The 26876-nt window shown below is 48.3% G+C and overlaps 1 protein-coding gene across 6 annotated transcripts in view; it reads left to right on the forward strand.

The window, feature by feature from the left end:
• The first annotated feature begins 455 nt into the window (after window positions 1-455).
• The window catches only part of HNRNPUL1 (heterogeneous nuclear ribonucleoprotein U like 1), a 35399-nt gene continuing 8978 nt past the window's right edge, over window positions 456-26876 (forward strand). Inside the window, exons 1-10 of one of the 6 annotated variants that reach the window (XM_047794189.1) lie at window positions 456-511; window positions 6058-6183; window positions 8922-9075; window positions 11416-11489; window positions 13491-13630; window positions 15730-15829; window positions 17784-17896; window positions 22408-22674; window positions 24281-24403; window positions 24499-24627. In XM_047794189.1, the coding sequence (XP_047650145.1) occupies window positions 6063-6183; window positions 8922-9075; window positions 11416-11489; window positions 13491-13630; window positions 15730-15829; window positions 17784-17896; window positions 22408-22674; window positions 24281-24403; window positions 24499-24627 (1221 nt within the window). In that variant the 5' untranslated portion in view covers window positions 456-511; window positions 6058-6062. Of the gene's footprint in view, window positions 512-1953; window positions 2419-6057; window positions 6184-8918; window positions 9076-11415; window positions 11490-13490; window positions 13631-15729; window positions 15830-17783; window positions 17897-22407; window positions 22675-24280; window positions 24404-24498; window positions 24628-26876 lie in introns of those variants that run through there. The other 5 variants (XM_047794188.1, XM_047794186.1, XM_047794187.1 and 2 more) reach the window with 5 other exon arrangements.

Here is a 26876-nt window from a genome sequence, read left to right on the forward strand (position 1 = left end):
ACCTGGTCACAAATACTGAGACACAAATTCAGACACAGAGTTACACAAAATTACACAAATACAGACATACTTACAAACATGCACAGGCAGGTAATCACCAGGAATAGGAAGAAACTAGAATAACACAGATAAAAACACTATAAAGTGACACAAATATTCAGACATATAGTGTATATACAGGGAACTCACAGATCCAAGCGTTCAGATTCACTTACAAACACAGGCACAGAGCGCCTCCGAAAATCTCGGGCCCCCAAAGGGACTCCTGCCAAGACAAGCCCACTATGTTTTGCTCGCATCGCGGGTACACACGATCCTGGGTGTGTCCGGCAGCAGATGGAGGAACCCTTGGCAGCGCCCGGACGCCCCCGGGTGGTGACTCCTGAAAATCGAGAACAGTTCAATCCGGGCCATAAACTTTTCGAACAAATCATTGTGGGAAGCTGGGAGGAGAGAGGAAGTCGGACGTGGGCGAGGGGCGGGGTGTCTGGACTGGAACCAACGGGCCCACGTGAGTGTCTGTCCCGCTTCTGAGTGGGTGCTGTGTGTCTAGGTTGCTGTGGTGTAAGCCTGTAGTGTAACTGTCCCTTGTCTTTATGTTTTGATGCCTCCAGCTTGTGCCGACCTTAATAGGTACATCTACACTGCAGTTTGGTATATTATCCCCAGAATTGATGCATCTGATGCTACACACACCATTTGTTTATCTGTATTGTGTGTGCGCCTTTGTCTACGTAGAGGTTGTGTGTGACTTTTGTGGGCTTTAGGTATAGCCCAGTGAGCAGCGGGCATTTGCATTGTGCATACTGATAATGTACCTTACAGAAGGCTTGTTTTTTTGAGTTAGAGGCGACAGGTGGTGCAAGGTTAAACATAATGAAACTCTACAGCGTTTAGTAGCGTGAGGCTTAATCTGTGTATTGAGCTTGTCAATACAGACGCCAAACTAGCAAGTCAGCATAGATGATTTGGGGTAGAGACCCCTGAGCTTTTGGAAGCCCTTCCGGAGGGAAAGGGAATGACCGCGTACAGAGCGCCCATTCCACGTAAGATAGCAACTGGAGAGAAAGACGTCAGCGCAGCTACGATAATGGAAAGAGGGGCCCCGTGAGATGGTCTATCAAAGGGGAGAGAGTGAGATTTCTTTCACAACTTTTCCCCCGTTGTTTGTCTCTGCTTTCAAACCTTCAGGACTCTCTGAAGCCAAAGAGCTGCTTTTCCTAAAAGCAACTGAGTTTCTTCCAGACTTAAGAACAATTTGTGTACTTAAATCTCTGTTTCGTATACTTCCCTCTACGGCGAAGTTTGAAAGGCGGTCCGTAACCAGAATAGCCAATCTGGCTAGGTTTTCCTAAAACGGTGCAACTGTACCAGCTTTACCGAGATAAGACAGGAACTGCGATTGGTGGATAGATTGTTTTGAAACCGCCCTAACGGCAAGGGGAAGGTCCTTCGTGAATTCATCTCTTTCCGGTTTCCTAAAGGCAATCTTGAAAGGGGGCGGGGGGGAGTGGTTTGCGGACCTTCCATTTGATTGGTCCTAGTGGTTTTACCCGCTTGGACGCCTCCAGGGGCGGGAGATTTAGACCAATCAAGATATGTGTTACAGAGACATTAGTTTGATGAAAGGACCGCGCAGGAAAGGCCGTGGGGACCTCATTCTGAGATCTCACTGCTGATGGGTCCAAGTCTTTACTCCCTTTCCCTCATTTGACCCTACAGGAGCGGGCGCGCGAACGCTACCCAATCACCGCGCGCTCCGCCTCTCACCTTTTCCCGCCCTCCCGCTCCGGCTTCGGCATCGACGTAGGCCAACGCTTCCTCCCCGGTAGCTCCCAAGCCCTTTCAGTGCCGTTCTTTTGAAAGACACGCTCTGATTGGTCGAGTCTCTGGGCCCGCGCCCGTTGCTCCCATGCGGTGGCCAATTGGCACCCGTGTTGCATCGCACAGGGCCACGGAGGAGGGGGAGGTGGCGGCGGCGGCCATTTTGAGCCGCCGCCGCCATTGGAGTGGGGGCCCCCCCCTTTCCCCCTTCGCCTCCTGACAGGAAAGGTTTAAGGGGGACAGAGCCCTGGGAGGCCGGGCCGGGCTCGGGGGCCGCCCCGGGGGCCCGGGCCATGGATGTGCGCCGTCTGAAGGTGAACGAACTTCGCGAGGAACTGCAGCGCCGCGGCCTGGACACTCGCGGCCTCAAGGCCGAGCTTGCTGAGCGGCTGCAGGCGGCGCTGGAGGCCGAGGAGCCCGACGACGAGCGGGAGCTCGAGGCCGACGACGAACCGGGGCGACCTGGGCACAACAGCGAGGAGGTCGAGACCGAGGGGGGCTCCGAGCTGGAGGGGACCGCGCAGCCACCGCCGCCCGGGCTGCAGCTGCAGCCGCACCCGGAGCCCGGCGGCTACTCGGGGCCGGACGGACATTGTGAGAGTGCGCGGGGCGGGGGCCGGGGAGCCCGGAGTCCGGGCCGAGGAAGGGCTGTGGGACGCGGGAGTCCGGCGCCTGAGGTCGGGGAGACGATCTAAGGATCGGGGGATGCCTCTGCCCGTCGCTGAAAAGGATTTGGGGACAAGGCCCGCGGGACGACCGGAGGGCGGATCCTGGCATTCGGTGCAGGGGAGATCCTGGAATGGGGGGCGGGGGTCCTCGGTTTCGGAGATGAGGAAGGTGGGGGGGGTGTTGTAAAGGGTTCCGCAGCCTAGGGCTCGGAAACCGGAAGCTGTGGTTTCTGGACCCGAAGACAATCGGAAGAACAAGAGGTTTTCTATTTGGGGGCTGAGGAGAGTCTTGGAAATGATGATCTTAGAGCTTGGGAGCTGTGCGAGCCCAGGCGTTGAGAGCTTTGTTTTCTGGGCTGGAGAGTTTTGAGGATGGAGGATCCTGGAGTTTGCTCCTGGATGGGGGGCACAGGGACTTCTTATATTTGATATTAGTGTGGGTTGTATGTAAGATGGAGTGCTGGCGTCTGGCCGGGGAAGGTCCAATAGACTGTATGTTCTGGTGTTTGGCCTGGGAGCATTTAGGGGATGTGGGAGACCACCATGCGATTGTACTGTGAGGGACTCAGATGCAGGGCTAGAAGGCCAACCTATAGGCAGGGACAACCTGGGCATTTGGTTCTGGCAATTTGGGGACTTTCTGATTGACTTCCAGAGGCGGTATATGGAACCTTGGTGTACAGAGGCTGGGGGCAGAGAGAAGGATGCCTCCCTGGGTGAGGGACCAGGAGGTCTGGAGCTGGAAAGGCTCTGAGGACAGATAATGCAGTGGCTACTGCTGAATGGTTTTAGATTAACAGTATCTGTCGTTTGGAAAACAAGGGTAGCTTGGGGTGGGGTGCAGAAGATAATAAATTGGTGAAGTTTTGAAGTGGATGGAGTATCTGGGGGATAGAGAACCTTGTGTCCAGCAAGGAGTATGTAGCTGGTCCAGTAAATACTACAGGGGAGGGGAGAGTGTGTAGGATATGGAGGGTGAAAGGAAACCTGTTGACTTGGCTGCTAGTCAAGTGTTGGGGGGGGGGGTGGCTGATCATCTCCACGAGAGGGCATGTTGGTCCCCAGAAGCAGTTATTTGTGTACCCAGGGATTGGAGGAGCCTCAAGGGGTAGCAGGGAACCTCTACATCAGCCACAAGATATGACCCTGCAGAGAGAGGATGGAGTAGATGTGTGATTTTCTGGAGAGGAGACCCTGGTGTGGGAGGGACTGAATCTGGAGTTAGAAAAGGGTGGTTTTCTAGCAGGACTGGCAGTGGGGATCAGAGTGGTAAAAATTAAGTAGAAAGGATTCTGGCATCCAGAGTTTGTGTTATTTCTCTGAAAAGAAAGTACTTTGAGCCATGGGGTTAAGGAAATGAGAGCTGAGGAGTCAGGGAAGACACTAGTATTTACCTGTTGAAGAGAGATGTGATCTCTCCTGGAGCAGGGCAATGTGTAGATTTGGGGTTGGGGGCAGTTGTCTGGGACCCAGCTACTGGGGAGGGTACTTCCCCATGCAGAGACCTGTGACAAAAGGAGGAGTAGGCCAGCGTGCCTGCCTAGGGCAAGTGAGCCCCTGCCAGGAATGCCTAGGAAGAAGGGCCAGTGGCTGGAGATGTCTCCAGAGGAAAGTGAAGTGCTTTAGAGGACAGGCTCTAGACTCAGATTTTCTTTCAAATCTGGCTCCATGGCTTGGGCAGGTCACCTCTGTGAGCCCTGGTTTCCTTGTGTGTAAAATTGGGATAATAATAGTGCCTCCAGGGTTGTTATGAATGAGATCACATGTGTAAGAGGCTTAGCACTGGGCCTGCCTATTATTAGGAAGTGGATGTTTTAGAGAGCAGAGAAGGGCCCCAGAATCATAGCTTCTTGGGCGAGGCTTCCTCTGTGAGCACAGAAGAGAGTCTCTCAGATGTGAGGCTTTTATGGCGAGAAGAATACTGTGCTTAGCGCCTAGAAGAAACAAAATAGTTTGAAAGGGCCCCCTGTGTTTGTTCTAATTAAGGAGTTATTCTATGTCTTCTTTCTCCTCTACCCCTTAAAACAAAATCCTTTGAGCCCCTTTTATGCCCCCTTCCAACCCTTTCTTCAGCCCTGGTAAACAGACCTATGGCAAACCACGTGATCTGTGACTTTCCTCCCTTTGGGCTGCACCTGGTTTGTACCCAGATATATTTGTCCTCTGAGAAAGGATCCAATCAGTTAGCAAGCAGAATAGTCTCCTTCCCTGTGGTTCTGCCTCACTGGTCCTGGCACAGCCACTAGTAGGGCCCTAGAGGTACCTAGCAGAGCTTACCCCTGGGGTGGAGAACCCACTTGCTGCTTATCCTAGGTTTCCAGAGTTCTCTCTGGGTTTGACTACAAGGTTCTCCTTGAGGGAGTTTCAGGTTTTAGTCCCACCTCTGAGCTTTCACATGTGTTATTCCAGCCCCAGGAATGTTTTTTCCACTCTGATCACTGAGTTATCATCACCTGTGTGTCCTTTGAGTGAAGAGTTATCTGTTGCTTTTCTGGATGCCTGATCTCAGTCCCTGGTACATCATCATAACCTTTAACACAAAATTTTTGTGCATAGGTATTTGTTTAATATGTCTTTCACTAAATTGAAGGCTTCATTGGGGCAAGTTTATTCTCGGCTGTACCTCAGCATCTGGTGTACAGTATGTACTCCGTGCATAGTTGATTTTGTTCTTGCCATCTTTCAGTTGGCTCTTCCTAGACCCTCACGACACTTTCCTGAAACCTTTCCCACCTGACTCCAAATATTTTAGGAGTTATCCATAGTGAGTCTGAAGGCCACTGTTAAACAGTTCCTTTCCTTCCTCCCCCATTTTCCCTTCACCTGAAATGGTTTCCCCTTTTCAGTAAGCTATTGCAGAGTGGAAGAGCTATGCAGCTGGGAATAGTGAATTGAGTTGGACAGAGGACTAGTTTGTGCTCTGAACAATTTTTTTTTTAAGGTTGTACCCTCAAGGCAACTCCCTAAGCATTATACCATGTCAGAGAACAACTAGGCTGGTGGGTTTTATTTTTATTTTATTTTTAATTTTTAATATTTGGCTGCACCCGCAGCATGCAAAAGTTCCAGACCAGGAATTGAACCCATGCCACAGACAACGCTGGATCCTTATCCTCTTAGGCTGGTGGTTTTTAAACTGCTCCATGGAATCCCGGGGGTCTGTGGAGCTGCTCCCCACCCTAGTGGGGACTTAGAGACGAGGTCAAGCTGGACCCCTTCTCTCACTCTCCTATCTCCTTGCTTCAACCAGAGCAGTTTCGCTTCATTTGGTTTTGTATGTTGGGATTCTTTAGAACCCAGTCACAGATACATCTCCCACCTTTTGAGGGACCAGAAGGGATGTCCTCAGGCAGCTAGGGCCCCTGACTGCCCAGGCAAGTTTCCTTCTGAAGGTATTATCATACCTTTTAGCCTCTGGAAAGCTGTTCCTAGTAGGGATGGTGACATTTTTGCATTAAAAAACCACCTCTTGCGGCCCTAAGAAAAAAAAAGTCACCTCTAGTCCCAAGAAACACCTTTCTAACTGGCTTTTTTTTTTTTTTTTTTCTTTTTTTCCTTTTTTAAGATGTCATGGACAATATTACCAGGCAGAACCAATTCTATGAGACACCGGTCATCAAACAAGAAAACGAGTCAGGCTACGAGAGGAGACCATTGGAAATGGAGCAGCAGCAGCAGGCCTATCGCCCAGGTGGGAAAGTGCACATAATGTATCTCTTTTGAAGAAAGTAGAGTCTATACGTGGGTGGCCCTTACCCTTCTGCATGGAGCCTATCTTTCCAGAGATTTTTGCATCTTCCCCTTGGGCAGTCCATTTGGGCTTTGTCACTCTGGCAAGGTTTTTTTGCAGGAAAGAATTCAGTCTCACTCCCAAGTATTAGAGTCCTCAAGGTATCTGTTTTCACTGCTGTATAGCACCAGGAACTCTACCCAATGGATATTGTATATGTATGACTGAATCACTTTATTCTACAGCAGAAATTATCATAAGATTGTTAATCAACTATACTTCAATAAAACTTTAAAAAATAGAAAGAAAAAAAAGGGATCTGTTTTTAGATGTTAGTACCAACATCCTGGAGAGTTTAGACCTAAAGTCTTAGAATCTTAGAATGTGGAATCTAAGAATCTTAGAACATGGAAGCCACAAAGGATCTTCTTCTTAATCTAGTCCAGTGTTCCCCATGTTCTGAAGAGCATTATTTCAAGAGATACAATTAGGTACTTCTCAGAAAAGGGTTCCTTGACTAAATGCATCTGAAAAATGCAGCATATGCTATACCACCTCTGGGAGAGTCACTGCTCATTAGAGCATTAAAAATACTGAGAGGTCCTGGATTGGAAAAAACTCCGTGTCACATGTTTAAATCCGGGATTTCCAAAACATGTAAATGTGTCTGTAGAACAGAGTTCCTCATAGGACCAGTTTGGGAAATGCAGTTGTAATCTAGCTCTCTCCTCCCCATTTTACAGAGTGGGGGCAGGGCCAGGATTAGAAACGGGAAGCTGGCCCCTGCCCTTGGTTAATAAGCAGCACTCCTCACTGGTAGTGTACTACTATCTGGAAAGCAGGGTCCTACTGTTGAGTAATAACAGAGCCAGGGCAGACTCCCAGTCTTGTGCTCCTTAAAAGGCCGTGTGTGGCCCCTGTACCTTTTCTTAGTGAATCTAATTGGTTCTATCTAATTCCATTCTGGTTCATCCACAGTGTGAAATCCCCAGACATTTCTTGTGGGTGGCTCAGGATTTTAATGAATGTAGGTTAAACTGTAGATTTGTGTCAGGCTCTGTGAGACTTATGGACTCTTTGGCCCAAGGAGAGTATTTTCTGTGCCGTTATCAACACTTATCAGGGTCTCCTGTGAGCCAGCTCTGTGCTGGGAGCCATGAAAGCTTTTTTCAGATGAGTGAGCACCATCCCTGACCATCCCTGGCGGGTGAGGAGCCTTCTCTGAGAGATTTGCTCTGCGTGCTCAATCCAGGGAGTGATCCAGGCTGGTCTTGACTTGAATGCTGAAACGTGTCAATGTGGGTGATCCCAGCATCAGGCATAGATGCTGTGGGAGAATCGAGGCTAGGCTGAATCCACAGTTTGCACTGATTCTCGGAGTCTGCCTGAGACGGACATTCCCTGGTCCACTGCCTGTTACCCCATCCTGACTTCCTATGTGTAGTATGACTTGATGAGGCCATCACAACCTGAGGGCTGGCCCACGTGCAGACCCTCCCTTCCACAGTGATTCTGCTCCGGTCTGTAGTGGAGTGAGTGAAGCCAGTAGAGTTAGCTGTGTGTTCACAACACTTGAGTTGATCTTCGCCGCCTCTGTTGCTAGACTGAAGAAGCTTTGAAAAACTGAAGTGAAGAGATTCTTTGGGGGAGTTCCCGTCGTGGCGCAGTGGTTAACGAATCTGACTAGGAACCATGAGGTGGCGGGTTCGGTCCCTGCCCTTGCTCAGTGGGTTAACGATCCGGCGTTGCCGTGAGCTGTGGTGTAGGTTGCAGACGCGGCTTGGATCCCGCGTTGCTGTGGCTCTGGCGTAGGCCAGTGGCTACAGCTCTGATTCGACCCCTAGCCTGGAAACCTACATATGCCGCGGCAGCGGCCCAAGAAATAGCAAAAAAGACAAAAAAAAAAAAAGAGAGATTCTTTGGGAGGAGAAATTAGAGAATGTAAAATCATAGATTCTTGGAGTTTAAAGGGATCTTAGGAGTTCCTGTTGTGGCTCAGTGGTTAACGAATCTGACTAGGAACCATGAGGTTGCGGGTTCGATCCCTGGCCTGGCTCAGTGGGTTACGGATCCAGCATTGCCGTGAGCTGTTGTGTAGGTCACAGACGCAGCTCAGATCCCTCGTTGGTATGGCCATGGTGTAGGCCGGCGGCTACAGCTCCAATTAGACCCCTAGCCTGGGAACCTCCATGTGCCGCAGGAAGCAGCCCTAGAAAAGGCAAAAAGACAAAAAAAGTAAGTGGGGGGGGATCATAGAAGTGTTTTAGGGCTTCCTCCCACTTGGTGCAGGCCAGGGTAGCTGCCAGCTTTCAGGGGGCCTTTGGCAAAGTAGCCAAGACAGCCATTCACCTTTGGGTAGGCCCTCAGAGCGCTTGTCCTTGTTTTTAGTGCTAAAGTCCCTGCTCCCTCCCCAGGAAGCCTAAGAGTTACCTGATTAACATCTGACACCTCATCCACTGCCAGTATGGCTGTGCCTGGGTGGCCATCCCCAGCCTCCCTTCATTGTAGCTAGTTCTGTTCTCCAGTGCAGCCTTCTTGGCTCCCTCAGCAGGCTTCCACTGAACCCAGCAAGTTCCCTCTGCTTAGAGCATCACCCTAGTCTGGATCCTGCCAATATCTCCTGAAGTAAAGGGGACCAGGAACGTGATAGCTGAGGAGTTTCCAAGTGTCTTGACTGTCTGGATTTGTCCTGACAGTAGAAGTGAAGACAGAGATGAAGCAAGAAGCACCCACCAGTTTCCTCCCACCTGAAGCATCTCAACTCAAACCAGACAGACAGCAGTTCCAGAGTCGCAAGAGGCCTTATGAAGAAAACCGGGGAAGGGGGTACTTCGAGCACCGAGAGGATAGGAGGTGGGTGTGTGAGGCAGTAATTACCCTTTTACCGGTAGGTCTCCATGTCTGTAGCCCAGTATCCACTGGGACACTTGTACTAGCCAAGAGGGGCAGAACAGTGTTCTCCCGGCCCTCATGCTCTCCTCTAGTCCTTGGACTCACCAGCAGATTCAACTTTGCTAGACTTTTGGTCCTTCCTTCAGTCCCTCCTTTCCCATCACCTGCAGGGTAAAGTTCAAACACCTTGCCTTTCACATGTGCCATCCTGCCTTTGCAGTCCTTTGCCCTACCACCCTTCGGTCTTGCACAGTGTCCTGTCCTTAACGGTTGCTTGATATCCCTCAGCTGAAAGAGAGATTTATGTCCTGACCTACTCCCAGACACACCCCTTCCATCCACCTGCTCATTCATTCATTATTATCAGTGCTCATAGTGCTTTCACATATGTACTATTCGTGACCCTGCGCTGGACCCTGGAGACACAGATGGTTTGGACAGTGTGTTCTGCCTTATAGTGTTCCTGGTACAGGGGCTGAGGCAGCCATATAGGCAAGTAAGCCACAGTTTGGTGGGGAAAGTAGCCAGGATGCGTGGGGGGGGGGGGTCAGGAGCTCATGGGAGGGAGTGGCCTCTGCCCTGGTCATTTCCTTTTTCCCTTTCCTGACAAGCCATCCCCCTCCCTTTACCCCAGGCCCAGACCTACCCCTTCCGCCCTCCCTCCTTTAGCTCAGTGTGAAGCCTTTTCCAATCATGGAAACTAGTAATGATCACTCCTTCTCTACTCATCTAGGCTGGTGATCTGACACATTTTATTTCCTAACTTCTAATTTCTCTAATAATTCAGCTTGTGACTTTTTAAGACAGGGCCTGGGTCTTACAGCTGTGACTAAAGTTAGGAGATGGAGCCCACCTCAAAAAAGAGTTTCTCCCACTGCCTTGCACAGGACAGCCTAGAGCTGCTTGCTGATGGAGGGCAGAAGAGGAGTGCTTTCATCTGGGGGTGGCAGGAAAAGCCTCCCAGGATGGACTTACCATGTGATCATCTCCTTCATACCTGGCTCTGCTAGCCCTGGACTGGCAGGAAGGGCACTCCACCAGAGGGAAGCCTTTTGCTGGGGGAGTGCCAGCAGCTAGATGGGCATGGGGTCCCTGATCTGGGCATGTGGTGGATCAAGGCCATCCAAACTGTCCCAAGAAGGACCCTGGGTGTTAGACTCCACACTTCTACCCTTTTCCCTTATTCCCAAGTGTTGAAAACCAGGAGTATTTTCACGTAGTCCCTTTTAGTATTTTGGAAGGATAAATCTCGTTCATAATTTAGGACACTTTTAAAAGAGAAAGAGACTGGAAAAAATGGGTCATTTTAAATCTTTTAAGATGTGGAGTTCCCGTCATGGTGCAGAGGAAATGAATCCGACTAAGAACCATGAGGTTAAGGCTTCAATCCCTGGCCTCGCTCAGCGGGTTAAGGAGCTGGTGTGGCTGTGGCTCTGGTGTAGGCCAGCAGCTGTAGCTCCCATTGGACCCCTAGCCTGGGAACCTCCATATGCCGCGGATGCGGCCCTTAAAAATAAAATTAAAAAAAAAAAATCCTTTAAGATGTGGAGTTGTAGGAAGCCTGGAATATGGACAGATTGCAGTAACTGGCATTGATCTAAGCTCTTAGACATTCCCCTTCCTGGCCCAGTACCCTCTCGGCTTCAGAGCCTCGCATTGGTTACAGGGTTCAGTATGGAGGCAGTTCTCAGCATTGTAGAGGGTGTGGATCAGAATCTGGGTGTGAGAGGAAGAGTCTTCTTTAAAAAGCCTCTCTGATCTGATGGCCCTTTTCAGCAGTGCACACCCTTTCCAGTCTCTGTCTTCACCCTAGGAATTGACAGTCGTTGCTCTCATTGCAAGAATGTAGTGTTCTAGGAGTTCTGTTGTGACTCAGAATCCAACTAGTATCAGAGTTCCCGTTGTTGCTCAGTGGTAACAAAGCCAACTAGGATTCATGAGGACACGGGTTTGATCCCTGGCACCACTCAGTGGGTTAAGGATCCGCCTTTGCCGTAAGCTGTGGTGTAGGTCGCAGACGCAGCTTGCCATCCCGAGTTGCTGTGGCTCTGACATAGGCCAGCAGCTGCAGCTCTGATTCGACCCCTAACCTGGGAACTTTCATATGCCAATAGTGTAGCCCTAAAAAGACAAAAAAAAAGATTTGGGATTCCAGAGTTCTTTTACTAACCTCTATGGGAAGAACTTTAAATCCAGGAAGCAGCTTGGAGGCCACTTGTAAATTCCAGCAGAACCTTCAGTTCCCTACTTCTGTGTTTGTCCAGCCCTTCTCGTGTGACTTAATTCCTCTTTATGACACAGGGGCCGCTCTCCTCAGCCTCCCGCTGAAGAGGATGAAGATGACTTTGACGACACTCTTGTTGCCATCGACACATGTGAGTTTGGAGTGCTTATCTGATTCTGCCTTCCAGTCATTGTTGGAAAGCTGTACCTTAAGCTTCACAGAATCCCTGCCCAGCACTATCCAGAGCCAGTGTTAGTCCCAGTGTGAGAAATAGCAGAGTCTAGAGTGAGGTTGCTGCTCTGGGGACAGAAGATCTGCTCCCAGCTCTAACTGGGAGATCCTGGGCAAGTCATTCTACATCTCAGCTTCTCTTCAGGGAAGATTGAGTCTGCCCTCATACTTTAGAGGATTTGCAGTGACACTCAGCAGAGAGTGGATACGAACAAGTTGGAAAACCCCAAACACCTTGTAAGCACAGGGGTTTGTCGTCTAATCAGGAAGGAAACCTGAGTGCTGCTGGGGAAACTTAACTCTGATAGCCATTTCCCCAGTTTCTATCAGCTGCTCACATTCCTTGTGAAGCCAGTGCCGCTTTGTCTTAGGCATTGACTTGGCCTGCCCTGCTCTCCATCTTCCAATTCCATTTTCTTTTCTCTGGATAAGTGGCTTTCCCCTGACTGCACATCTAAACACTTGAAGGAATGAATATAGAGGTCCTGTCTCTCCTCAGACCTAATATAAATTTTAAGTGAATCAGAATTTTATTTATTTATTTTTTTTGGGGGGGGGTTCTTTTTAGGGCCTCACCTACGGCATATGGAAGTTCCCAGGCTAGGAGTCGAATCGGAGCTACAGCTGACGGCCTATACCACAGCTCACGGATCCTTAACCCACTGAGCGAGGCCAGGGGTTGAACCTCTGTCATCATGGATGCTAGCCAGATTTGTTAACCTCTGAGTCAAGATGGGAACTCCCTGAATCAGAATTTTTAAATGTACACAGAAGCCAAATCAGTTCTGAGAATGGCACTTTTCAACAGAGTGAAAGGTTCCCAGCAGTTCGTTCATATATTTACTCGTGTAGCTCGTATTTATAGAGTAGCGGCTACATGCTTTGAAAGAGATAAGACATCTGGTACACAGTCCCTTCTACCACAAGATCGCAAAGATAGTGTACCCAGAGTAAAGCAAGACTTTTTTCTTTGCTTTTTATGGCTGCACATACAGCATCTGGAAGTTCCCGGGCTAGCAGTTGAATTGGAGCTGCAGCTGCCAGCCTACACCACAGCCACAGCAACACGGGATCCAAGCTGCATCTGTGACCTACACCCCAGCTGTGGCAACGCCGGATCCCACTGAGTGAGGTCAGGGATTGAACCCACATCCTCACGGACACGATGTTGGGTTCTTAACCCGATGAGCCACAAACAGGAACTCCTAAGCATTTTTTAAAAGTCCTGGTTGGTAGTGATACATCTGATCAAATGCCAAATGTACAGGCCATGGCACTCAGCCTTTAGAGACAGGGGAGAGCCTACTGGACAGGATGGTCAGGAACGACTTTACTGGAGACATGAGTGGCTCCTTGAAGGGCAGGAAGAGTCCGAGCTAGAGCAGCAGAGCCCTAGGCCCACACGAGGAAGTAGGAGCCTTTGATGACCTGACAGTGGTGCTGGGTATGTATTAGGGTCAGGTGTTTGTGCAGCTGTTGGCAGCAGGAGTCTTGCTTCTACACTGGTAGAGATAAGTGGGGGAGATGTTAAAGTGGGGGGGAGGGCAGTAGTCTTTTTTAAATTCTAAAGTCCCTTGAAACTGGTAAGGATATGGATCCTCTCCCTAGCATCTGTGTACAATTTCCAGAGGTCCCCCGATAGCCATCCTTGGACTCCAGCCAGGTGAAGCCATCCTTGAACCCACTTCTTATGTGGAGTGGTTGCTTTCATCCTATGCTGGCCAGTCTGCCATAGTCCAAGGCCTTTCTCCTAAAAAGGAGAATGTTTAGGTGATGGAGCTGGTTTCTCATGAACTTGCCCCCACAATGTGTCATCAGCTTGTGTATTACTGGCTACATTCTTGAGGACCTTACCTCTGTGCCTGTCCCTCGTGGGACCATTAAAACATCAGCCAACTACAGGCAAATTTTTCTTCTACAGATAACTGCGACCTTCACTTCAAGGTGGCCCGAGACAGGAGTAGTGGCTACCCTCTCACAATTGAAGGTTTTGCATACCTATGGTCAGGAGCCCGTGCCAGCTACGGGGTCAGAAGGGGCCGTGTGTGCTTTGAGATGAAGGTGAGTGGGAGCAACAGAGGGGACAGGGCCAGAAAGTAGGTCCATCATTTTGGATTAGCCTGTCGTCAACCGCACTGGTCAGAGCCGTAACTGCAAATGAGATTTGATTGAGCATAGACTTTGTGTCTAAGGGGAAAAAAGTGTAATGAACTCAAGAGAACTGTCATTACAGAACACTATGTGGGAAAAGCAGACCAACCATACATTTGCATCATCAAGCAGATTTTTCCTTAATAGGATTTTTTTTTTTTTTGGCCTTTTCTAGGGCCGCTCCCGTGGCATATGGAGGATCCCATGCTAGGGGTCCAACTGGAGCTGTAGCTACGGACCTATGCCAGAGCCACAGCAACGTGGGATCCCAGCCCCATCTGCGACCTACACCACAGCTCACAGCAATGCCGGATCCTTAACCCACTGAGTGAGGCCAGGGATCGAACCCACAGCCTCATGGTTCCTAGTCGGATTCGTTAACCACTGAGCCATGATGGGAACTCCCTCCTTTATAGGATTTGACCCAGGTATTAATATAGCCATCTATTCTGGGGCTGACATGTTTGTAGAACTAGGAAAAGGAGTTGTTTGGAAGAAGAGTGAACTAGAAAGAGTGGGCTTGGACTTCACGGATTAAAGGGACACCAGAGAGAGAGTGGGGCAAAGAACAGCTCTGCCATCAGGACATCCTCTGCCATCATTTCTCCACATTCCATGTCAGGTTCCGTTTATGAAAATAACACATGCTCATGTTTAACAAAAGTTTGATGGCACAGGAGAGTAGAGGGTAAAAACCAAAGTTAAATTCACATCATCCCAGTCCCTGTCCTACCCTCCAGAGATAACCTATGTGTATAAACAATTTCTCTTATCCTTTGCATATTCAAACTTATTTACTTATCTATTTATTTGTCTTTTTAGGGCTGCACCCACAGCATATGGAGGTTCCCAGGCTAGGGGTCTAATCGGAGCTATAGACACTGGCCTACGCCAGAGCCACAGCAATGCAGGATCAGAGCCGCGTCTGCGACCTACACCACAGCTCAAGCAACGCTGGATCCTTAACCCACTGAGCGAGGCCAGGGATCGAATCCGCAACCTCATGGTTCCTAGTCGGATTCTTTTCTGCTGCGCCACAGTGGGAACTCCATGATTGACTAAAAATTGTTGATTTTGACAGTGTGCATTGTTTTGTGTGCTGTTCATAGAGAAATGCTGCCAATTATACTGACAAAGTTCTTTCTTAATCCTGATTTTGGAGAGGTTAAAACGTGAAAAATGTTCATGCAAAAGTCATTGAAATAGAAAAACTTTCCAAAAGCCACAGACAACGCAGATAATATTGGTTATTAGGCAGTCTAACCTCTAATCTAATTAGAGGTTAGGTCAGAAGGTACTTTTTATTCTTTTTGCTTCTTTTACTTAATACTGTATCTTGGATATTTTTCCATACCACTATATCACCCTTGCTTCATTCTTTTTTTTGGCATGTTGAACCTATGCTGCAATTGCAGCAATGCTGGATCCTAAATCCACTGAGCCACACAGATACATCTTTGCCTCATTCTTTTTAACTTCTGCATTATATTCTGTAGCATGGATATGTCATCATGTGACCAGTACCTTATAAGTGATTTTTTTTCTTTCTTGCTTCCTCCCTCCATTTCTTCCTTTCTTTTAAACATAAACACTGCCGTTCTGAGTATTTTTGTGTGTATGTGTTCATAGGATAAACTGGAAGTGAGTTGCTTGGCTGTAGAGTCTATGCATTTACAGCTTTGACAAAGAATGCTAAGTTGCCCTCCAAAGACATCGCACCAATGTATGTTTCTTCACCAAATGAGAAAGTCCCTGTCTCACCCGCAGCAAGTGTTAAAACTAAAGAATAACTACTTTTGAAATTTCCTTCTCTGTACCCCTGTGCCCTCCTGAGCCCTTTGGAGGCTCCAGTTTCAGTACAAAAGGTCCTTCAGAGCAGCTTAGACATCTTTTCCCCAGTAGCAAAAGCCTTCCTGTTTGTTAACATCTTTGTGCTTCCCTCCTGTATTGCCTCGTAACCCATCAGCCTCCAGAGAATCACTTCTGAGCCTCCTGTTCTCTGTCCCCAGATCAATGAGGAAATCTCTGTCAAGCACCTTCCGTCTACAGAGCCTGACCCCCATGTTGTCCGTATTGGTTGGTCCCTGGACTCCTGCAGCACTCAGCTAGGTAAGAGGAAGTCAGCAACCCAGAGAGTAGGGCAGGTGCCTTTATCCCTGGATTCTCAAGCTTCCTAAGCTTCTCTTCCGTGCATTGGACTCAAACAGAACCAGCCTGTGGTGGAGCAGACACACAAATTAGGTCTGTGCTGCTGCCCATCTTCAGGTATATAGGATTCTACTGGAAGGACCATAATGATAATTTGCTACAAAAATTTATCCTTCATCTTTTTTTTTTTTTTTTTGTCTTTTTAGGGCCACAGGTGTGGCATTTGGAGGTCACAGGGTACGGGTCACATTAGAGCTATAGCTGCCAGCCACAGCAACACAGGATCTTAGCCACATCTGTGACCTATACCACAGAGCACAGGATCCTTAACCCACTGAGCAAGGTCAGGGAATGAACCCACGTCCTCATGGATACTAGTCAGGTTCATTACTGCTGAGCGATGACGAGAACTCCTATCCTTCATCTTTAAGAAGAGGGTCCAGAGTTCTGTTTAGAAAATTGTTCCCTTTCTTTAAAAAAAGATCGGTTGTCTCCTGTTCTCAAACCATGCTGAAGTAGTAAGTTCCTCAAGTCCCACTAAGTCCTGTCTGGGATTTTCTAAAGCCTAACCGAGAGTAAAAGAGAAACCAGACACCAGTGGGGCCAGGACTGGCTAGCAGAGAGAAGCAGCCTTGAGGTTTTGAATTTTTACAGGAACCCACCCTCAGTGACCAATGCTGAGACTTTCCTCCTTGGTCATATAAACATTCTGTTGATGAAAATAACATAACATGTGCTCCGTGTGAAAATTCAGGCCATTATGGGGGTGGGGGATGAAAATCCTAAACCTGTGATATAACAACCACTGTTAGCATTTTCATCTGCTATCCTCCAGCCAGTTCCTTTGTACTTTGTGTATCTCAAGTGGGGCATATTATACAGACTATTTTATAGCTAGATTGCTTTTTCCTCACTTCCTGTTGATTGGGTGTATTTTGTAAGTATAACTTTTTTGACCACTGCATAATTTTTCTTTTTTCTCCCCATAATTTTTCATTTTATAGTTGTATCACTTATTTATAAATGTTTCATAGGTCATTTAAGTTGATTGCAAATTTTTGCTATTAAACACTTGAGCTGTCCTTATGTGTAATTAATCTGATTGATCCTTAAAAGTAGAAATGCTAGGTCAAAAACAATGTACAGCTTTTTCATTTTAGATATATATTAGCACTTTTTATTTAAGATTTATATGTCATTTCCTTTTATCTTGGTTTCAATTTTGAGATACAAGTTGCTACAGATAGAGGTACAAAGCCCAGAACAGTCAAAGCAGATGTCCAGTCACACAGGCGGTTCATATTAGAACTGGGCCTAGAATTCATGCATGTTGGCTCTTGCCTTTCTGGCAGGATGCTCCTTGGGTTCCTGGCCTGGGATCTCTTTGTAACCCAGATGTCATCTAGGGCCCTGTGGATCTCAATCCAGTTGCCTCGGTCCCTAGTTCTGTGCCTAGGAAATCCAGTACCTTTCCTGGGGGTTAGATCTCATAGTCTGCAGAAGCAAAACCCAGCTCCTTTAGCTGATTTCTGACCAAAACTCAGTGGTACTAAAATTGACACCATTAGCAGACTTAAGTGAATATTGCCAGAGGGGAGGGTGGCATCTCTGCACACAGCCTTCCTCCCTCTCGGCTCCTCTCTTCCTCCTCTCTTGTTTGTCACATTCTCCCTTCCTGTGCAGAGGAGCTCAGTTTGGCTTCTACTGGAGATTTAACACCTAAACCCATCAAGCTCTCAGAAGTTCTGCATAATGAAAGGCTTTCTTTGAATGGAACCTTCCTTACCTCCCCTCAAGCGCCTGATTAGTAAAACTAGTAAAGAAAATGATTTTTTTCTTCAAAATTATGCAACAGCCATAAAGGCTGTGGTGACCATGGCAGGTTTAACCTGCCTTTGCCTGTTTCTTCCATCAGGCGAAGAGCCTTTCTCCTATGGCTATGGAGGCACTGGGAAGAAGTCCACCAACAGCCGGTTTGAAAACTATGGAGACAAGTTCGCAGAGAATGATGTGATTGGCTGCTTTGTGGTGAGTGCTGGCAGCCTGTGGGAGCTGGCAGAACCAAATGTTGGTCCTGTCAGGTCAACCTGCAGACTTCTTTTTCAGAATACCTTGTCCATTGTCTGCCCTGTGTCCAGCCAGTCTCGCCATCCCTCTTTGTCTCTCTGGCAGATTGGAATGTTAGCTGTCATTTTGTGCAAAGCTGTCAGATGGCACCCTGAAGAAGTTTGGGAGTATCAAGTGTGCACAACCTTCCTCCTTTCCTAGATACCAGAGTGGCGTTTTCTAACAAATGCTGCAATTTCTCATCTTTCTTTGCGATGGAATGGCCTGTTTTCAAAGGCACTGATGTTGGCTCTTGCCTCACTTTAGCATCATCTCATCCCAGAACTTCTGCCTTCCTTCACCTGAGCAGGTTAAGCCAGGCTTCCTATACTACATTGCCTTTTATGAGGGCGGGGGTGAATGCAAAACAGAACAAGATAGAGGGTGCTGAGTCCCCAAGAGCAGTGCTGTGGAGTACGGCTCCAGGGCCAGAGTCCCTAGACCTAAACCCAGTCCCTGCTCTTCCACTCACAGCCTTGGGCAACTTAGCCTCCCAGTATTTCAGATTCCTCTCGATGAGAATCTGTGTACTTAACTCAGAAGTTCTTGCAGGGTCATTAAGTTAACCCAGTGGAAGCCCTTAAAACAATGCCTGGCACATAATGAAGTATGTAGTAAATCTGCTTAACACTATGCTAGATGTTTGTAAAATGTGCCGTGGAACCCTAGAGAGGAGCTTTAGAGCGGTTTCGTTTCTGGTTCAGGATCCAGTGTAGGATCACAAATTGCATTGTCCTGTCATGTCTTTTTAGTCTGAACCTTATCTTTCATGATCATTATTTTTCTTTAAAATAAAAAGCATGTTTTCTTGAACAAAAATGAGCCATGTTTATATTCTGCACACTTGCATTTTTTTCCATTTAACAGTAAATCTCAGCTAATTCTCATGTCTACACAAATAATACGGATCAAGTTCAATTTAAAACATCATTAAAAAATAAATAAAACTGTTGAATAGTTAATAAATCCCCATGGTTCCCGAAAATACCCAGAAATAGAGAAAGGTAAGCAGTGTAAAAATCTTCTTCAGACCTTCGCCCTCCACCCCCGGTTCACACATACCCTCTCCCACATGTGAACCCACTGGTAGTCAGTATTTCTTTATCAAAATACAAGAGAAAGATGATTGTTATTTTTCTTCTTTTACACAGAAGGTAGGGTATTATACATACTGTTCTGCATCTTTTTTTGCTTAAATGTACATCTTAGAATTTTTTTTAATATCACTGCTTAGACTTCTTTGTTCTTTTACATAGTCTATAGTCATTATGTTGATGAGCCACATTTATGTAATCAGTTTCCTTATAAATAGACATTCGGTTAATTTCTCATGTTTTTACTTAATGGCTGCCTAGTATTCTGATGCAGGTATCAATTTCCCCTGCTTTGATTTGTCAGTCTTCTCTTGGTGGACCTGAAAGTTGTTTACTGAAATAGTCAGTGCTGTAGTGGCAGCTTATCTTTTTCCCATTTATCAGAGTATCTAGAAGAGTTTTTTGTATCCCCACACATAGATTTCCTGTGTAATTTAGTCTCTCACACTTCCCAAACCATAGGAGCCCATTAAGCAGTGCTGAAGTGAGCAGTTTGCACATAAATTTTTGCATTCTTGTGGGAATATAGTTGTAGTATTTACTCCTGAAAGCATAATTTCTGAGTCAAAGGTATATTTTTGGAGTTCCCTGGGGGCTCAGTGGGTTAAGCATCCAGTGTTGTCACTGCTATGGCACAGGTTTGATCCCTGGCCCAGAAATTTCAACATGTCATGAGTACAGCCCCCCTGCCCCCCCGCCAAAAAAGTGTATTTTTAATTCTGATAGCTCCTATCAAGACAGCACTCCAGGGAGGTTGTAGCAGTTTAATACGTCATCAGCACATGACAGTGTTCTCCAAACTCTGTCCTATCCGAGCCTGTGGTTCTCTGAGTATGTGGCAGTTCAGAACTTTAGGCCTTGGCTCTTACTTCAGCCAGTTCACCTTTACTTCTCTTTTTAATTGTCTGTGTGCAGTTTTCTTTGTTTAAAGGATGCTGTAACTTTAAAAGGCTCAGAGCGAGGGTTTGGAAGGGGTGTGAAAAATGAGTGATCTAAAGGAACTGGTGGAGAGGACATGTGTATCAGAACTTGAGTTCTCAACATGCACAAAACCTAAAGGACAAAATGGCCTTCTGGGTAGAGAGAACAGTGTGACTCATTTCAGCAAATCTAAGGAGTCAAATACTTGGAGCCTCGGGGACAACACAAAGAGACGTGAGAGGTGAGGCTCCAAAAATGCACACTCTGAATAATACCAGGCTTAAGGACTTTGGGTCCTTAGGCCCTGGTGTGGCATCCGGGAGTGTTTTAGCAGAAGTGACACAATTGCACTTGCCTCTTTGACAGATAGCCCTGCTGGTGCTGGATTTGTCAGTTGTGAGTCCTAGTTTATGTACAATATTGCAAGTTCCTGTAGCGAAGCTGACAGCCGTAAGGAAGGTTAACCCCCACGACATTCATTTCCACGTTAGAGCAAAGGTGACCTGGACCACTAATGCTCGGGTGAGAAGACGTGGCAGGATTCAGGCCAGCAGGTGTTAGCCTGTCTCCAGCGTGGACTGGACCTGTGTGGGCACTTGAGATGAACAGATATAAAGGGCGATGTAGAACTGCATCCTGTGAGGCTGAGGGTGGCGGGGAGAAAGCTCCTTAGGGGCAAGGGCTTCACTGTTTCTTACAGGGCAAGTCCCCAGGTGGTGTCCCTACGCAAGAAGGAAGGAGCACTGCGTCTGGTGCTCTTCTCTCAGGAACCCAGCCTTTGCTTCCGTCTGCCATCTGATCCCAAGCTTTGGGTCTCTTTTAATTGTACACCTTTACCCTGCAGCTGAAGTGATCTTACTGAAACACAGTTTTTTGTTTGCTCTTTGGCTGCCCCATGGCATACGCAAGTTCCCAGGCCAGGAATCAGATCCAAGCAGGAGCTGCAACCTACACCACAGCTACAGCAACACAGGATCCTAACCCACTACACTGGGCCGGGGATGAACCAGCGCCTCCACCGAGACAAGCCAGCTCATTAACCCACTGTGCCATAGCAAGAACTCCCTGAAACACAGTTCTAACCAGACCATTCCCCTATAAGTTAGGGGCTCTGCTCTTCTGCCATCAGCATGAATCCAAACTTGAGGTGACAGTGCCCCTCATTCACTGAGGACAGGGACCATGTCTGCTCCCCACCATTTCAGCCTAGCACAGTGCGTGGCATCTTGGAGTGAGAGCACCATTGTGCACTCCCTGTGATCAGTTACCTGGTTAATCCTCAGAATAACTCTATATAAACAGTATAGAATCTTATCATGGCCCCTCTTTTTTTTTGTTTTTTGCCTTTTTTCAGGGCTGCACCCACAGCACTTGGAGGTTCCCAGGCTAGGGGTTGAATGGAGCTATAGCTGCTGGCCTACACCACAGCCACAGCAACACGGGATCAGAGCCATGTCTGCAACCTACACCACAGCTCACGGCAATACCAGATCCTTAACCCACTGAGCGAGGCCAGGGATCAAACCCGTGTCCTCATGGATACTGGCTGGGTTCGTTAACCGCTGAGCCACGATGGGAACTCCAGCCCCACTTTTTTGATAAGGAAACTGAAGATTTAGTAACTGAGAGCTGAAGCAGTCCCCCTTCCAAAACAGGATCTTCACCAGTAAACTGGAGCTGCTCAGTAAGGACTCAGTAAATTGTTGAATTAATGAATATCGTCTCTGCCAGGCTCTCCAACCATGCCTGAAATTACTCCCCTGGCCCCAGCCCTTGGTCCCATATGCCTCGGCCAGTCTGACCCTGTGTTCCCTCACTGCTAGGTTTGTATACAGAGGATAATTCTCTTTAGGACCGACTCTTTCCTCCTATCCCAGACTTGGTTTATGGGTTCCTCTTCAAAGAATCTTGCTCTTGTGTAGGTGCTCTTACCGAATTAGGATAGTGTCCTTATTTGATTCCCCACTGGGCCCTGAGCTCTGTCAGGCCCAGATCACTGTAGACGTATGCGTCAGGAAGAGTAGGAACTCATGGAACACATGTTGAGCAAATAAATGAATGCATTTGTAGAGCTGGGCTGACTTGAAAGGCCCTGCTGTGGCTTGCTTTCCATCTGTTATCTTGCTAGGATTGAAGACGGGAAGGACCGCTTTTTGCTTCCTCTCCATCTCAGGCACAAGACTCAAATACTTGGAGCTTCATAAGAGTACTTCGTGTCCACCAGCTTTGGGGCTTTGGGCTGCATGTTTTCTGAGCTGTTCCTGGTGCTGCCTGACCAGGTGTATCTGTATGTTGAGGGATGCATTTAAATATGGGGCGCCAGCTCTGTTTCCACTCCCTGCATCTGCTCTCTGACCTGTGGCTCCCAGTGCCTTAAACTGAGCATTCGCATTCTCTTCCTTTGGCTTTTTTCCCTAGGACTTTGAATGTGGAAATGACGTGGAACTTTCCTTCACCAAAAATGGAAAGTGGATGGGCATTGCCTTCCGAATCCAGAAGGAAGCTTTAGGGGGCCAGGCCCTCTACCCTCATGTCCTGGTCAAGAATTGCGCAGTAGAGTTCAACTTCGGGCAGAGGGCGGAACCCTACTGTTCTGTTCTCCCAGGCTTCACTTTCATCCAGCACCTTCCCCTGAGCGAGCGAATCAGGGGCACCGTTGGACCAAAGAGCAAGGCAGAGTGTGAGGTGAGTGGGCCTGGGAGCCTGAACTGGTGGCCGCCTTTCCAGAGCCATGTTGCTGCCAAGACAGAGGGGGAGACACTCAGCAGCCACATGTGATGAAAGTGGCACAGCCCGGCTGTGTGGGTAACCCTGGGTTCAGGGGGCCTCTTCTTCCCAGCTCCTTGTTGCTGCCTCAGAGTCGAGAGCTTCTGTGAGAGTGAAGTGAGGGTCGTGGGTATGTAGCTTAGGCCAAAGAGGGGTTGCTTAAGGTAAGAGACCTAATTCTCAAAAAGATTCCAGAAGGAAGTTGCCACACTGCCCCTTGGGTAAGGTCCAAGTCTTGGAAAGAGGGGCTTTCCTTTCAGTGGCAACGGTGGAAAGGCACTTCTGGTGAGCGAGTTCCTGGAGGAGGTATACAGCTCCACACTCCCCCCCCCCCCAAAGCCGTCTGCAAACCAAAATGGCTGCAGAAGCTTGTGCTGGTGGTCTTTGTTCTCAAATGTTTCTTCTGGTGTATAAATAATTTTGTGTTTACTCTACAAATCTTAGAAATATAAAGAAAATAACAGTTTCTCCCGTAATTCTACCAACACAGATAAATTTCCTTTAAAGTTTTAGAGTTTATCCTTTTTTCTTTTTATTTCTGTGCTAGGTGCCTGTTAACACACATTTATGATTGAGATCTTAATGGTATAAGCATTTTGATACCCTGGAGTTCCCGTGGTGGCGCAGTGGTTAACGAAGCTGACTGGGAACCATGAGGTTGCAGGATCGATCCCTGCCCTTGCTCAGTGGGTTAACAATCCGGCGGTGCCATGAGCTGTGGTGTAGGTCACAGACGCGGCTCGGATCCTGCACTGCTGTGGCTCTGGCGTAGGCCAGCGGCTATAGCTGCGATTCGACCCCTAGCCTGGGAACCTCCATATGCCACAGGAGCGGCCCAAGAAATGGCAAAAAGACAAAAAAGAAGAAGAAGAAGCATTTTGATACCCTGCCCTTTCACTTAATGTTATTTTGTGAGCTTTATCCCACCACATGAACATCTCTTTTTTAAATTTTTCTTTTTGGGCTGCCCTTTGGCACATGGAGTTCCTGGCCAGGAATCAGATCCAAGCCACAGCTGTGACCTAAGCCACAGCTGCGGCAACACCCAATCCTAAACCCACTGTGCTGGGCTGGGGATCGAACTTGACTATTTTCCTCTTGCTGGGCAGTTGGGTTGCAACTAGTGTTTGCCAGATTCTGAACATACTAATTAGATACAGTGCTTGTTCTGGTGCACATGGTCTGTCTGCATCTGAGACTCCAGGAAGGCTGTACCACTCTGTGTGTCTGTTCTGTGGGCGTTCAAAGGCCGCCGAATCCTCCCTGAGCAATACCGTGAATACTCAGGATAACAGCACTTGATTTTGTGCTCGCCTCATGCCAGGCCCTCTGCTGAGAGTCTGATAACCTTCATCTCTTTGAATTCCCTTAGCAGCCCTGTGAGGTACATGCTATTACTGCCTCCATTTACCAGAGGAAACTGAGGTTTAGCGCCTCCCTCATGGTCACCAGCAAGTCAGGGTGCTCCCAGGCTGCAGTGCCAAAGTCTCTCTGCTTCACAGCATCCCTCTTGGTCTTCTGACAGATTCTGATGATGGTGGGCCTCCCTGCTGCTGGTAAGACCACATGGGCCATCAAACATGCAGCCTCCAACCCCTCCAAGAAGTACAACATCCTGGGTACCAACGCCATCATGGATAAGATGCGGGTAAGGATGGCCCCTGGTCTCTCTATCCACCTCCCACTCCCTGAATCCTGCTCAGCAAACAGGACCACCCACCCCTCACCACCCCCTGCCCACAGGTGATGGGCCTACGCCGGCAGCGGAACTACGCTGGCCGCTGGGACGTCCTGATCCAGCAGGCCACCCAGTGCCTCAACCGCCTCATCCAGATAGCCGCCCGCAAGAAACGCAACTACATCCTAGATCAGGTACTTACTGGTGACCGTCATGCCCCGGGGAGGGGAGGGACCTGTTGGTTGCCGGGAATTCCCCTCTGGCCCTTGTATTCTTTTCCCCTTTAATGCTCTTGCACGGGAGTACTGGTCAGAGGTCAGCCACACATGGTGGCACAGCCCAAACTCTTAACACAGCTCTCTGAGTCCAGTCTGCGAGAGGGTCCTGGGGCAGTGATCCAGGCCTAGCTCAGTCCCCGAGCAGCCCAGAAGGACATCATCACTGAGAGCAATTTCTTGACATGGAAAGGTATGGACTTCTGAGCCAGACAGAACTGGGCTTGAGTTGCAGCTCTGACACTTCTAGGTGCGTGTCTGTGAGCAAATGACTTCATCCTTCCACTCTGAGTCTTCTGGTCTATAAGATAGAGATTAAGAGGGTGCCCTCATACCTAACATAGAGATTGCTGTGCATAGTAGCGGGAGATTGTTGTTAATTATTCTATAGAATAGGTGTGTCCCAGCTTCTCTTAGCATGTTTTTATGACTGTCAGGTACGATATATAAATCATGTTTTTCCACTTGGCATTTCAATTAACAGCAGGACTATTTTTTGTACAGCTGCACCTGCGGCATATGGAGGTCCCCTGGCTCGGGGTGGAATTGGAGCTACAGCTGCCAGCCTACACCACAGCCACAGCAGCACCAGATCCTTAACCACTGAGCGAGACCAGGGATCAAACCTGTATTCCCACAAAGACAGCGTTGGGTTCTTAACCTGCTGAGCCACAACAGGAACTTCAAGAGCAGGATTCTTTGGATTTCCTCTTGTGGCTCAGCAATAACAAGCCTGACTAGTATCCATGAGGCCGAGGGTTCGATCCCTGGCCTTGTTCAGTGGGTTAAAAGATCCAGCATTGTGGTGAGCTGTGGTATAGGTCACAGATGCGGCTCGCATCCCATGTTGCTGTGGCTGTGGTGTAGCCCAGCAGCTGCAACTCCAATTTGACCCCTAGCCAGGGAACTTCCATATGCCGAGGGTGTGGCCCTAAAAAGGAAAAAAAAAAAAGGCAGGATTCTTACAACAGGCAGACAGGCAATTTGGAAACCTTTGAAATTTACCATGGATTTTAAGAAAAGACAAAAAAAAAAAGATGAACTAGGAGTTCCCATCATGGTTCAGTGGTTAACGAATCCAACTAGGAACCATGAGGTTGCGGGTTCGATCCCTGGCCTTGCTCAGTGGGTTAAGGATCCGGTGTTGCCGTGAGCTGTGGTTTGGGTTGCAGACGCAGCTTGGCTCGGATCCCGCGTGGCTGTGGCTCTGGCATAGGCCGGCAGCTACCGCTCCGATTGGACCCCTAGCCTGGGAACCTCCATATGCCGTGGGAGCGGCCCTAGAAATGGCAAGAAGACAAAAAAAAAAAAAATTAACAACTAATTGGGCTAATGTTAAGAATATATGGGGGCATGGGGGCGGTGAGTACAAGGTAGTCCAAGAGCCACCCAGGGTTACTGCTCCAGCTCAGCCCCATCAATGATACATATAGTCTGGGAGTTTCCGTCATGGCGCAGTGTTGTCACTGCTGTGGTGCAGGCTTGATCCCTGTCCTCGGAACCTCTGTGTGCCACAGGCACAGCCAGGAAACAATACAAAAATTAATGTACGCAGCCAGCCTTTGTCCCCTTTGAGGATTTTGTTGTTTAAACCCTGGCCTCACTTTGCCCCCATTTTTCTTTTCTTTCTGTTTTTTTTTTTTTTTTGGTTTTGGTCTTTGTGTCTTTTTAGGGCCACACCCACAGCATATGGAGGTTCCTAGGCAAGGGGTGGAATCAGAGCTCTAACTGCTGGCCTACATCACAGCCAAAGCAAGGCCAGATCCTTAACCCACTGAACAAGGCCAGGTATCGAACCCACATCCTCATGGATGCTAGTCGGATTCGATAACCACCGAGCCACAACGGGAACTCCTGCCCCATTTGCCTTGTCAGGACTTTTTTTTTTTTTTTGTCTTTTTGCTATTTCTTGGGCCACTCCCGTGGCATATGGAGGTTCCCAGGCTAGGGATCGAATCAGAGCTGTAGCTGCCAGCCTATGCCAGAGCCACAGCAACGCGGGATCCCAGCCGCGTCTGCAACCTACACAACAGCTCACGGCAACGCCGGACCCTTAACCCACTGAGCAAGGCCAGGGATCAAACCCACAACCTCATGGTTCCTAGTCGGATTTGTTAACCACTGCGCCACGACGGGAACTCCTTGTCAGGACATTTTGGAATTGCAGT

This window comes from Phacochoerus africanus, chromosome 8 (genome assembly GCF_016906955.1).
Source record: "Phacochoerus africanus isolate WHEZ1 chromosome 8, ROS_Pafr_v1, whole genome shotgun sequence".
NCBI classification, from domain to species: Eukaryota; Metazoa; Chordata; class Mammalia; order Artiodactyla; family Suidae; genus Phacochoerus; species Phacochoerus africanus.